At 40.6% G+C, this 12,492-nt stretch overlaps 1 protein-coding gene across 4 annotated transcripts; it reads left to right on the top strand.

Moving 5' to 3' along the window:
- The first annotated feature begins 688 nt into the window (after positions 1-688).
- Positions 689-12,480, top strand: LOC146379059 (dixin-like). 4 transcript variants are annotated; one of them, XM_084942339.1, is made up of 21 exons: positions 689-768; positions 1,495-1,621; positions 1,822-1,947; positions 2,184-2,415; positions 3,553-3,654; positions 6,073-6,167; positions 6,274-6,377; positions 6,773-6,859; positions 7,136-7,189; positions 7,336-7,386; positions 7,490-7,594; positions 7,717-7,770; positions 7,896-7,967; positions 9,246-9,317; positions 9,427-9,492; positions 9,784-9,933; positions 10,186-10,249; positions 10,332-10,428; positions 11,095-11,203; positions 11,338-11,417; positions 11,496-12,480. In XM_084942339.1, the coding sequence occupies exons 1-21, from the start codon at positions 706-708 to the stop codon at positions 11,503-11,505; spliced, it is 1,920 nt and encodes a 639-aa protein (XP_084798465.1). In that variant the 5' UTR covers positions 689-705; the 3' UTR covers positions 11,506-12,480. The 4 variants fall into 4 exon arrangements, with proteins under 4 accessions (XP_084798465.1, XP_084798466.1, XP_084798464.1 ...); XM_084942340.1 differs by having other exon boundaries at positions 1,492-1,621; positions 6,079-6,167; XM_084942338.1 differs by having other exon boundaries at positions 1,492-1,621; positions 9,787-9,933.
- The last annotated feature ends 12 nt before the right edge of the window (positions 12,481-12,492 follow it).

The following is a 12,492-nucleotide window of genomic DNA, read 5'->3' as shown; positions in this document are numbered from 1 at the left end:
CCCTAATAACGACAGCCTTTCCTGGTAGGACAACACCTCAGGAAACCTGACCCAAACGTGTCAATCGACAGGGCTAAAGGATCTTTGACAGATAAAGAAAGAAATCCTGAGAGGTGCCTTGATTGGTTTTGGCAGCTCCAGTTTTAAGATCAGTTATAAGGCCTAAACAGTTCTGAAGGTGTCTAAAAACAAAACTTAAATCATAGCGAAGAAAGTAAAAATGACAGTGACTTAGTGGTCATTAAAATGTGTTCAGAATTTTCAAATGAATGTTTTATCACATAAATCATGACTCTTCACTACAAAAGCTGCTTTTATAAGTTAAAATTGGTATCGGTATTGGTATTGGCGAAACAGGTCCTGTAATTACTTGGCCTCAAAGTCAGATCAACACAAAAAGCTACAGTTTTGCACACCATTAGTACTTGATCTGAACGCTTCATGACTTCCGGAAGTCATGTGCATTTTTATTGTGAAACGTTCAACCGGATGTTCCGAGTGTCTAATCTTACTTCACACCGGTCTGCATGCCAGAGTAACGGTAGTCGTTTCCTCAGATCCCCCAATTGTCTGGGTTTGTTGACGTTTGCAGAAGTGCAGCAGTAGTTAGTAACGGGGCTCTGCCCCATGTTTAGACCAGCCGTGTGACAGTCAGCGAAGCTAGCCAGCTAGCTGGCTGGCTTAAATGGGTTTTCGAGTGAGAAGATGATCGCCTCACTCTCGAGAGGAAGTTTGATGGATGAGGTTCTTCATGGAGGCTTCAACGAGGTAACTTTACTCGGCGTTACTACTGCTAATGTTTATTACGTTGTGTTTGTTGTAAATTGTAAAGCAATTAAATTTCTTAAACGTCAGCCGGTAGGACACTGAAGTTAACCTTAGATAAAAATAAAAAAGCATCCTTTATTGTAGTTTGTGCAGCTCAGGTAATGTTGACGCCGTTTTTGCTAATTTCATATGACGGTTGTAAATGAAATAATTGGACAAATAACTGACGTAAGATGTAATTTTATGCCTGACTTGGATGGCTACAATAACGTTTAACGAAACGGTTGACAGGAAGTGAGACTCGACTGCTACCAAACATCGCAATTAAACATCACAATTAGCGTGAAATGAGCATTTCTGGTTTGTGGAGATGGGTAGGTTCTTTGTGGCGTATCCCGGACAACGGGGTGTCGCGTGACTGACCGATACCGGTAAGGACGTGGTAAACCCACGGAGTGTACGAGTGAACCGTGTGAAGTACAATGGGGGAAGTATGGTAAACTCTGCACCTCTACTCTGAACGTGAAGGTACATGACTGACTTCACGGAGTAAAAGTAAAATCCATTGGGACAATAGGCGGACCCTGCCCCCTCTCCCCCTGACCCAGTGGCGTAAACAAAGGCACCCGTGTGTTATGCCGTTGTCGCAGGCTTCTTTGGCAGCCAGTCTAATGTGTGTGTTTGTGGTTTGTCGGATTTGTGCATCTGATTGATGGATTGCAGCAGCAGCTGGCAGCATATGTTTCCTGGGTGAACTCTCAGCTGAAGAGGAAACCAGGCTTGAAGCTCATCGCAGACCTCAGGCATGATCTGCAGGATGGGGTTGTGCTCACACAGCTAATCGAGATAGTTGGTAAATACAATCCTGCACACTGACACACAAACAAATGGATGACATGATGAAAAAATAATAGAGGGAAAAAACAAAATAAACCACCAATAAGATGTTGTTTAATTTAGGGTTGAACACAGTCTGTGCTCAACACCTGTTTGTCTTTTTTAACACTTGTTCTTTACATGGCTGTTAATGATGTTTCGTATTCTCTTTGGGAGCTGGGGAGGTGCTGGAGGGAGTGTATGCTGCTCCACAAAACAAAGAGGAGAGCAGGAAGAATGTGGAGGAAGTCTTGCGCTTCATTTCCTCCAGGCACATACGCATGCCTCACATATCCGCAAGAGGTAAACTTACAGAAAAATATGTATTTCCGCTCTTTTTTTCTTTTCTTTATTTCAAGAGTATATGTTCCTAAACTTTCTGTGGCTCATTATTCACAGTTGTAGCCAGGAAGTGTTATTAAAATTAGAACTTAAAGTCCATAAAACGCTTGTATCAAATATACGTATTTGTCTATAAGTGTAAACAGTGTCTAAAAGTGTAGGGAAACTCTTAACATGTGCTTCTTTTGTTTTTGCAGACATTGTCGATGGTAATCTGAAATCCGTAATGAGGGTAATTCTGGCATTGGCGGCCCATTTCAAACCCACAGCCAATCACAGGAATGCTTCTGGGAGCGGGAGGAGGTTGACGAGAGGCCATGCCAGTCACAACCCTCTATCTACTGTTGCTCTAGCTCAGGGTGCCGCTGCTACTCTGGCATCAGCTCGACACGATGCCTCACTGCCCACACATACCGCACGCCTCCACAGGTATGCTGGCCACATGTTGTAAATATAATCATGGGTGTAAACTCTTATCCCCATAGATTTCTGTTTAGAATCATGCAGAGGCTGCTTTCCTGTCATTTGCTTTGATGTAGTTCGGACAAATGTAAAGTTTTTGTTGTAAAATTCCTCTGTCCACTTATTTTAATTTGCACCTGAAAGTGGTTACTCTTTTCATACAAGTCAATCAAATGGGCCTACAGATCTAACAGACTAAAGTTAGCCGGCATTGTAGAAAACACCTCAGCATCTGCAGAGGACTTTCACTCACTTTTATAAAACCAACACCATGGAAGTGTCACATGCTTAACTAGTAATTTTTAACCCCACAAAGCCAGTTTTTTAATGATCATACAGTTGTATGATTGAGTTGTTAAATAATTAATGCACCGCCAGATGTGCAGTGCCTGAAAGCTGTGTTCCAGAAATAATTAAAGATATTTATCGTCAAACTATTTAGCAGCTCTACGTATTTTTTTAGATTTGAGTGCATTAGAAATCAATTGTGTGTCTTTGTGGAAACTAGCAAATGCATATTTTGAAAGAGTTGTATTTCAGCACATATGGCTTAATCATTGATGTGTATTTGATAAAAGTAAAGCTGCCAATCATATTTTTTTTTATTTGCACAAGACTTCTTATGTCTTGAAGCTCAAAAAGCTCATTGGTATAAAGAGGGCTGTAGCATACAGTCAGGTATGTTATTATTGTTTGCCTGTTTATGAAGTCTGTTGATTTATTTGTGCATTATTCTTGTCTTAGTTTGTCAGAACTGCAAGAAATTATTCATATTCTAATTAAGTAACTAAGAATCTGGTATTTGAGCTCCTATTCTTTATCTGTGGAGGAAGCAAATAATTAAAGCTTCCTTTTAGTCACATTTCAGCTGAACCTGTGCTCTCTATGGCAGAGTACAGTTGTATCATAAGCCCTAAAAGGGCTGATTCTTAGCTTTAAATGGCACCAGAGATGGTCAGATGTGGAGTGACAGAGCAATAGCTCTGTGGTCTTTGCTGTCCTCTGGTGGACAAACACCGATCGTCACGTTTCCATCCTCACAAACGCTATAAAATAAAGAATGTCTCTGTGTGCAAGTTGAAAAGCTATTCGGTTGTCTTTCAGTGGCTGTGGATTGGATGGGGAGAAGAGTGTGTGTGTCCGTGCACTGGTTGAACAGTATGAAAGAGGAGCCCCAGATGAACAGGATAACCCTCAGCATAGCAGGTAATTTTGCACAAGCCTGTGTTTGCCATTGCTGTTATAGTCATGCAGGGCAAAAATAAATTTAGCGGTCTGAAATTATATTACTAGAAAGCTGTCATATTGCCATGTTTACATAACTCGATGCATATAAAGAGGCTTGGCTTTGCTGGCTGAAAGTCATCAAGAGGTTTATTAACCTCCACTATACAAGGTAACAGAGCTTTATTTCTAATTAATTTTATTTGTAGAAATATACTTTGTTATATTATCAGGATGAAGCCTCTTACAATAAAATGTTAGAATTATACTACGAGTACTTTGGAGAGGTTCAGCTCAAACCCTAGAGATCACATGAGATTCCTTCTTTCTTTCCACAATTTTTTCCTTTAACAATATACTCAGAAATACTCAGTCCACCTATCTGTGCATATATAACATTATAGTATTATAGCTGATATCTAGAAGCTTTAATACTATAAACATCAAACTTCAATGAAAGCCCACTCAGAGATGTTTACACAGACACTCCCTGTTTTTAATATTATGAGACATGTGCATCCAGACTAGGCCTAAATTGTTTGTGTCAGCAATGCCCCTGACCTTTATCAGAGACCCCGCTTCTGTCTATTAGTTTTATTTGACAGAGTGATGTAATTAAATGTTGTTTTTTTAAAAGTATTTTTACATTAGAGAGGGCCTTTTAGCTGCTAACTTATTTAGGGTTGTTACAGTGATGGATCCACAATTTGATTTTACGCTGAATGCTCTTTCACCCTTTTATTCAGACTTGGGATCATCACTAGGAGTAGACTAGCTTGTGAGCCTCTGAGGCTGGGTGCGTGGATTTTCAAGGGATCAGTAACTTGAAAGTAACATTTGAAGATCAGCAAATCTTTCTAATAAAAGGCCGACAACAAACTATTAGCTATATAGTTAGGTAGCCATGCACTACAGGCTTGACTTAAAACACTACTTTTCCAAGTTTTCTCTCCTAAATTTGCCACTTTTATCTGTAAAAGTATCTGAATGTTAGTGTTACATGCAGCACTGTCTATGTAAATTTGATATCTGTCATTTTTAAAACTTATTTTTCAGCAGTTTAAAAACAGAAAACCACATTTTTGTGGTGTGTGTGTTTTACTTTGCAGAAACTGCCTGACAGAGCATATGACTTTGGTCTTAGCGCTGCAAGTTTTGGTGTGTGTGTGTGTGCGTGTGCGTGTGTGTGTGTGAGAGAGAGAGAGAAAGAAAGAAAGAGAGTGTTTTAGTACATCTGAGCAAACCACAGGCAGATGACAGGGGAAAAAAAAATCAACCTTTGTCTTCTCAAATCACATGTCCATTTTGAAGTTATGTGATCATATTTTTAGTTACAGTTATTTTTAGAGTGAGGGTTGAATTAATTGATTATTTGTAGTCCAGTGGGGGTTTGTCTTCTCAGAGAGACACTGATTCATCAGAGATATAAATAAAACCCGATGCTGCCATCCTTCCCATATGTTGCTCATTTGGGAGATACTAAGCTGCTGCGCTGATTGCCATGGTTACCCTTAGCTAGCTAGAGGCTGGGGAGCGGATGTTTCAGCATGAGGAGATTCACAAATTGCCTTTAGTTTGTCTTAGCTGTAGATGCTAGACTCTTGCAGACAAAGTCAACTACTTGGAGTTGTTAAGTACCAGCTGAAGCGGCCATAGCTCGCTATGGGGGGTGCGCAGATAAAATGGTAAGGCAAGACACTGATGCTGTGTGGGTTTGTGGTGATTCCTGAGGTTTGTGTGAGGTTATGCGTGTTTTAGCATAACTGAAAGTTTGGTTAGTTCAAGTGGATTTTGATCCCTTCAGGCTCCTTTTCCTCCAGGATGTGAGACGAGACATTTATCTGCAAAGATTTATAAAAGAGACACCCTGGTAGCAGTTTACATGCTTTGCTTACGACATGTTTACAGTGCTTTGTGCATGATAACTGTCACTTTTGTCTCGTGGTTGTTGTGTTTTTTTTCTCATGCTGCTAAAAATGCAAATATGTGTTATGAAGGACATGCAGTCAGAACCTGAAACAAAGACATGTGAGTCAGCATTAAATGGAGTGTCATACATGGTGTAAAGTAATATTACTTCTGGTGTGGACAGTAAACTAGGAAAGGTTACGACTGACCTTCTGAAGGTAAAGCATTTTTTTCCAAGCTAGGAAGAAGACCCTGAGGTGAAATACAGAGACTGGAGATTTCCAATATATATATATATATATATTTATTTTCTGGAGAGGAGGCTGTTGGTCTCTGCTATCCTACAGAAAAGTGTAGCTTCTCTGTAGGCGTGCAAAATAGAGCTGACAGAGAGTTAAATGAATGAAAAGTATTTTAAATCTTTATGTAGGTGCACACATCTACATGCTTCTGTAGTGCAAGATGATTAATGAATGTTTTGTCCTTTATGAGCCTCAGCTCTGTTAGTCCGCTGTCATCACCAAGAGCTCCACCGAGCAGCCACTCAGACAGGCAGGAGCAGCACCAGGAGCAACAGCAAAGCAGTGGTGAGACACAACTCGTCACTTCAGGTTCATTTCTAAATTTCTCCAAATTTCCCACTGACATCACAGTGACACTGTGTTATTTGTTTGTACACGTGTGCGTGTGCAGCCGAGTCATCTCAAGTTGCAGTGGAGATGGCGTGGGGGGACTCTCTCAATGATACTTTGGAGAAAGAGGTGCAGGAGACACGAAAAATGGTGTCTGCATTACAGGTGTGTTCATCATAAACCTCCATGTTTGATCACTGATGTGCTTCTTCGCATATTGTGAAGCACTGCTTGTATTTTGCTCATGTTTTCGTACATATAGTAAAAGAAGGCTTCAGGTGATTTTTGAGATTTCTTGTTAAAAGAACTGTGTGGGGGTCATGGTTCAGTTCCCTGCACTGGGCCAGAACACACTACCCTAAACAACATAAACATGCAAGGTCCTGTTTATGTTGTTTACCTACTGACTTTTACTTGATGCAGGATTGTAATGCAATTCTTAGTAGCTTTTATTTTAGTTCTTAACATACACCGTGCACACAGCTGCACTGCCTCATAAGGCAACCTGCCAGCTAATGTAACACCGTGCAAACTGCTGTCACATGTGTGTGCCTTTGAAGGCTCTGCTGCTGCGTGGTTCGCTGCCCGAGGACGAGCAGGATGCGTCTTTGACTTTGGAACAAGGGAACACGTCTGAACAGCAGCTGGTAATAATGGTTTCTTTTTCTTAGTTTTTCCACTCACATTTGTTGCCTTTATTTCATCCCTGCTGTCTGCTCTCTGTCTTGCTGTCTCTCTTTCTCTGTCATTCCTGTGTCATTTTCGTCTTCAACCCTTTGTGTTCACTACAGATCACGTTACTGTTTCATAGCTGTGGTTTTTGTGTGCGCGCATGTCTCAGAGGGTGACACGGGTATCAATTTCACTGTTTTCTCACTCCATTGCAGTTCTCACACACATTCCCTCTTTCTCCTTTTTTCCAGGTAGTCATTCGCAGTCGTTTAGATCAGAGTATGGAGGAAGCTCAAGAGCTGAAGGTACAGTTACTTTTTACAAGGTTTTTTTTTATGTCACTGTTTTCTCCTCTTGTTTTTGTTGGGAAACATGACACCTAGAATGGATTTGTGGCGAAACACATTGCGATTAATTATTAACATTATTAACGATGTGTTTGCTGCTTCAGAGGGAACTGTTGTGCTGTAAGCAGGAAGTGAGGAGCCTGCAGGGAGTCAAGGTGGGACAAATCTAGACCCAGTTAATGATCTTAGTGCTTAGTTGAAAATAATTCTAGTTGTATTGAAAAAGTGCCAACTTTCTGTTGGGTTGTTGTTGTGCAGGACGCCCAGCAGCAGAGACTGTGCACTCAGGAGGCGCTGATACTGCAGATGAAGCAAGAGCTGCTCAGAGCCAGCATGACGAAGGATGAACTCGACAGCAAAAATGTACAATACAATACGATTCCATTTTTATAGCATAAAGTCAGAGTCCTGTTTACAAGAAAGTTGGGCACTTTGCATTATAGATGTGTAATGCACAGTCCCTCATCCGTGGAAATGTGTTGCAGGCAGAGCTACAGTGGAAGCTGGAGGAATGCAACAGGCTGGGGGCTGAATGCAAGGTGAGCTACTCTAGTTTATTATTTGAGTCTCACTTTAGCATTTATCATGACAACACATTTGTGCAATAAGGTTTGACTAAATGTAGAGCCACATATTTCCTCTTTGGTTGGTTGGGCGTGAGCAGAAGGAGGTCGCTCAGAAGGACAGACTTCTACAGCAACTCAAACACAAGCTCGAAGAAAGCCAGGACATGCAGGTGTGAAGCTCTCTCTCTCTCTCTCTCTCTCTGCCTGTTGACAAGATGTCTTGATTAATGGAGAAGTATTAATCAGTCTTTTTAACCACATGTCAATTAAACCACTGCCCTGAAACATAGCTTTAGATAGGAAGTCCTCTTAAGTAGATCTATGAACTCATCCTTATAAGTAACTTAAATTTCCTCCTGAAGTTTCTTTAACTTAAAATAAGATAACAAGACTTTCTGTCTAGCATTCACAATGATGAACGAATCTTGGGTTTCAGACCAAGTATACCAAGGCATGCAGACCGGAGCAGTCACAGAACCAACGACCTTTAGATATTCCTTGGAGAGTCAGCGCTTGTTTGCATGTATAGCTCTAGAATTGCTGCAGTTATCCGAGTAATGGATGAGCAATCAAAGGAACCATAACTGATTTAAAGAAACATTTGCAGTTTCACTGTACCAGCGGTGCGTATATGGCGCACCTTTGAGACAAAGAAAAGCAGCAGTTAAATGGTGAGTGGTGAGTTTGGAGTTATCGGACAACAGGGCTGCCTGCTGTTGGTGTGTTTCTGAGCCAGGTGCTGAGCCGTGGTGAGGAAATCGGATGTGTCTGTATCTTCATAGAGATTGCCAGGCCTGGCAAGCTCTATGAAGATTTTTGGTTACATTTTTATATGTTTTGGAGATGCATGCAAAGATGCATCTGGCCAATCACAAATGTTTGCCCTTCAAAGGAGTTGGCAGTGATGTGTGACTTCCTTGGACTGACCTGCTTGAGGTTTAAACAGTACATACATATTTGTACTCTTCATATCATTTGTATTCTTATAACATCAAACATCACAATTTAATCTGTAAGATTCATCAAGATGATACTAATTGATTTTTAATATATTGAAGCAAACGATCATGTTGAATGAAATTAAAGATGGTGTTTGCAGAAAAGTTTCTCTCAGTTTATCACACTGTCGCATATCTAGGTTGTGAAACTGATTCTCCTGGAGATTAGTTGTTAAACCCAGTGTCAACAGGCTTGAGGTTAGCCAAGAGGGTGCTCTTAGGCATTGTGGTCATGCTTGTTGAATATTGAGCTGATCTATGCTGTGACTGAGTTTACTCCTGATAAGAATTACTGTGATGTCCCATCTTCTGGCTTCCTGGGGTCATAAAATGCTTACACATTCTTAGTTTAAAGAAGTCTTTGTGGTTATCACCGTTTATTCAGGGCTCTGTCAATGATTGCCTGCAAGCACTACATCACATTGATTACATTAATTCGTGATTTGGCAGACTGAACTACAAAGAGAGTTGGAGCATAAAAACAGCATGCTGCAGGAGCTGATGAGCAGAGATCCACAACAGGTAGTATTTTTCTACATCGATCCTTTCAGCAGGATGATTTTATGTTCTGTCTGCATCAAACATAAGTTCAGAGTTGCAATAAACAGCTGATTATTCCTCTTTTTTTCAGATTCCCACCAGTGCAGAAAATAATGGCTGTTCTTACCCTGGAAATCCTGCTCCTTCTGTGTCTGGCGTAAATATTATTTTTGTCAATAAGACTTCTCAATATTTTGGCTGATTGCTTTACACTTGAAATGTCATAACCCCGTATTCTAAATTTTAGACCAGCAAGTTCTTTGAAATGCTGAGATAATGTGATAAGATCGTTTGAGCATTGATCACTGCTGATCAAATGATTACCCAGAAGGCACTATGCTTCAAAATAGAGTTTCTGTGATATAACAAACGTCGAATATATGCAGAAATAGCAGTGTGAACAAGCATGAGGGGGTTTGGCTCAGTTTGTTTGTTTGTGCTCTGTCAGCAGGCAGAAGAAGTTCAGCTGCTCAGAGATGCACTTCGGAGTTTGAGGAACAACTTCAGAGACCACGACCCGCAGCACCATACACTGGACACCCTGGAGCAGGGCATTGTATCACTCATTGACAGGCTGCATGTTCTGCACACGCACAGGGTACAAATACCATGCATTCACAGAACACCTGATAAATTAGTCTTATGAGTTTAGTTAGTACCTGTGCCTTGTGGGTTAAAAGCTCAAACTGTGTGGTGTCACGAGTCGATTGGCAAGTCTGCTGTAACTAAAAGTAGCTGCTGACTTGTTAAACTATCAGTTGATGTTCACTTTAAAATCAGATTTTTACCCTGAATTTTTATTGAAGATTCAAAGAGGGTTTTTGTTTTTTGTTTTGGTAATTTTATCCAGGGAAGGGGGAAATCTCCGAGATGCAAAGCCCAACACGGAGATTTAGACTCGTCGTCTTCCACAAGTAAGAGCCTTTAGTGTGTCCTAGCTTCACAGCCATACACAGTAATCATTTTACTGATTGTGTTCTTGTTGTTTTGTTATAGACAATTGTCAGTCCCACAGTGGTTCATCTTCCTCTACAAAAATCCTTTATTTTACTGGAAAATCCCCAACGCCTTCAATGATCACTATACCGAAGAGGTTTGTGTGTTTATAGACGAGTGTGATAATGTTACACAGCAACAATTGAAAGAATGTACTAACTGTACTGCTAGCTACACTGACTGAAGTGCTTCACACCTTAGACTGTATTTAAAAGATGGTTATTTTGGGTCTCTATAGTGTCATAAACCTGCAATCTTTCTAATGGCCAACAGGAGGCATGGTTAGAAAAAAAGTTTGATTGTGTAGAAGTCTGAGAACACAGACCCCTCCTTTGATCTATGACCTCAGGAAAAACTTTCCCAATGAGTTTATGACTTCAATCATTAGTTTCACACCTTATTGTATATAATGTGATCATTTTGGAAATTATGGACTCTGTTGGCCTCCTTTTCCTTGTCAGACCCACCTTTTACGTGCCACATCATATTGACAACGAACAAAATGCTTCTCAAAATGCTTAACAAAATGTGGCTGCTTCCATCTTCTGTATACAGTCTATGCCTGAGACTTATTATTTCTATTCAGCGTACTCTTAGGTTGGCTTATCTGATTTTGTGAAATCAGCCTGTGAGAGACAACGTATCCAAACACCTGCCCTTTCCAATTCCCATATGCTTCAGTGTAGTAAACTGTGTCAGGTCAGGCCAAGAAATTCGAAAATTATAATTAGTGTGACACAGTTTCTTTGCACGTGTTGTCCAGGCTGGGTGAGGTGACTCTCAAGGATGTTAAGGCAGCTGTTGATCGAGAGGGAAACTACAGGTACCACTTTAAAGCCCTGGACCCAGAGTTTGGCACTGTGAAAGAAGAGGTGAGAAAAAGCAGCACAAGTGTAAAATCAAATTTGGTGCACACTGCTGAGAGTTTGTTATTATTACTTAATATGCTAAATAATCCTAGAATTTCTTGTACTAAAAGCTAAATAGTCTTTACTCTTGCCTGCAGGTATTCCTGGATGAAGCAATTGTTCCAGGTTGGGAAGGAAAAATAGTGGCCTGGGTAGAAGAGGATTGTGGTGAGGAAAGGTAACGGCATGATCCATCTGTCTCTGTTTGTTCTCCTAAATCTCAGTGTTGGGGAGCTAATTATGTTTTCTGTCTCAGGCCGCTGTAGGTTCAAACTGAGAGGCTCTCGACACTTTTTACTGTGATCCCAGAGGCACATTAAGGCAGCAAAGGCACAAGTGGACTGGACCTTCTATCAAAATACTGTAGGAGCACGAGGTTTGGGTTCATTGTAACTGATGTCCATAATAGTGTAAAAGTCAGTGCCTTATACGGTAAAGCTATTTATGGACTCAGAAATAACATTTTAAAGGACCTGTCGAAAACCACAGTAGCGTTGTTGTTTCACCACAACTACAGAACATTTACTGTAGCCACTGTTTAGTTTTTATTACTTGTTCATCAGTGTTGCCTTCAAAGAGACACCACCAGATTACATGTTACAAATTTATGTTTTCTGTTATGTCTTCAGGTACGTTACAGTTTTCATTACTATAAGCTGTTACCTTCAGATAAAGAAATGGGATTTTGGGGGGGGGTGTTGTACATGTTTTGCGCTCTGATTTGTCTAAACTGTGGTCGACAAAATATAGAGAGACAAGACACGGGGCTGTATTTCTGTGTTTCGTGTTAGTTACATATACTGGCATGGTGGTCAAAAGGACTCATTTGTGAACTAAATCAAGAGGAGAGTTGAATGTGGCTTTGTAGCCAATCGGCGTGCCTTGTAAGCATGCTCAGATTGAACTTCTGATAGTAAAAACACATTTTGTGTAAATTTGTGTCTTCACTATGCCTTTAAATATATTCATTTTATGCCTGCTGTTTGTTTAAAGAGATTATGAACCGAGGATGTCCCTCCTCTGGTCGAAATATGCTCTGGATGTGAATTTTACATCAGAACGTTCACAGGATCCTTGTTCTGTAACATTTAGCCATCTTTCTTTTTACTGTGTGCGGGTGTATGTGTGTGTGTGCACACACAGATGTGTGTGTTTGGGAAGTTAAACTGGTTGTCACACATGTCATTGTTTCTCCCTGCCCCTGTCTTGCCGTTTGGAATAAACTACAGAATCCAGCAGAATCCATGCAGACG

This window comes from Perissodus microlepis, chromosome 10 (genome assembly GCF_051167445.1).
Source record: "Perissodus microlepis isolate ML-2025 ecotype Zambia chromosome 10, ASM5116744v1, whole genome shotgun sequence".
NCBI classification, from domain to species: Eukaryota; Metazoa; Chordata; class Actinopteri; order Cichliformes; family Cichlidae; genus Perissodus; species Perissodus microlepis.
The sequence above is the reverse complement of the archived record's forward strand: the minus strand, read 5'-3'. Positions and strand labels throughout refer to the sequence as shown.

Bases quoted from the DNA above. Each gene is read 5' to 3' on its own strand.
- LOC146379059 (XM_084942336.1), top strand. From the start codon at position 706: ATGATCGCCTCACTCTCGAGAGGAAGTTTGATGGATGAGGTTCTTCAT. The intron at 1,622-1,821 runs GTAAATACAATC...TCTCTTTGGGAG, and splicing joins ACAGCTAATCGAGATAGTTG to CTGGGGAGGTGCTGGAGGGA. The intron at 6,168-6,273 runs GTGAGACACAAC...GTGCGTGTGCAG, and splicing joins GGAGCAACAGCAAAGCAGTG to CCGAGTCATCTCAAGTTGCA.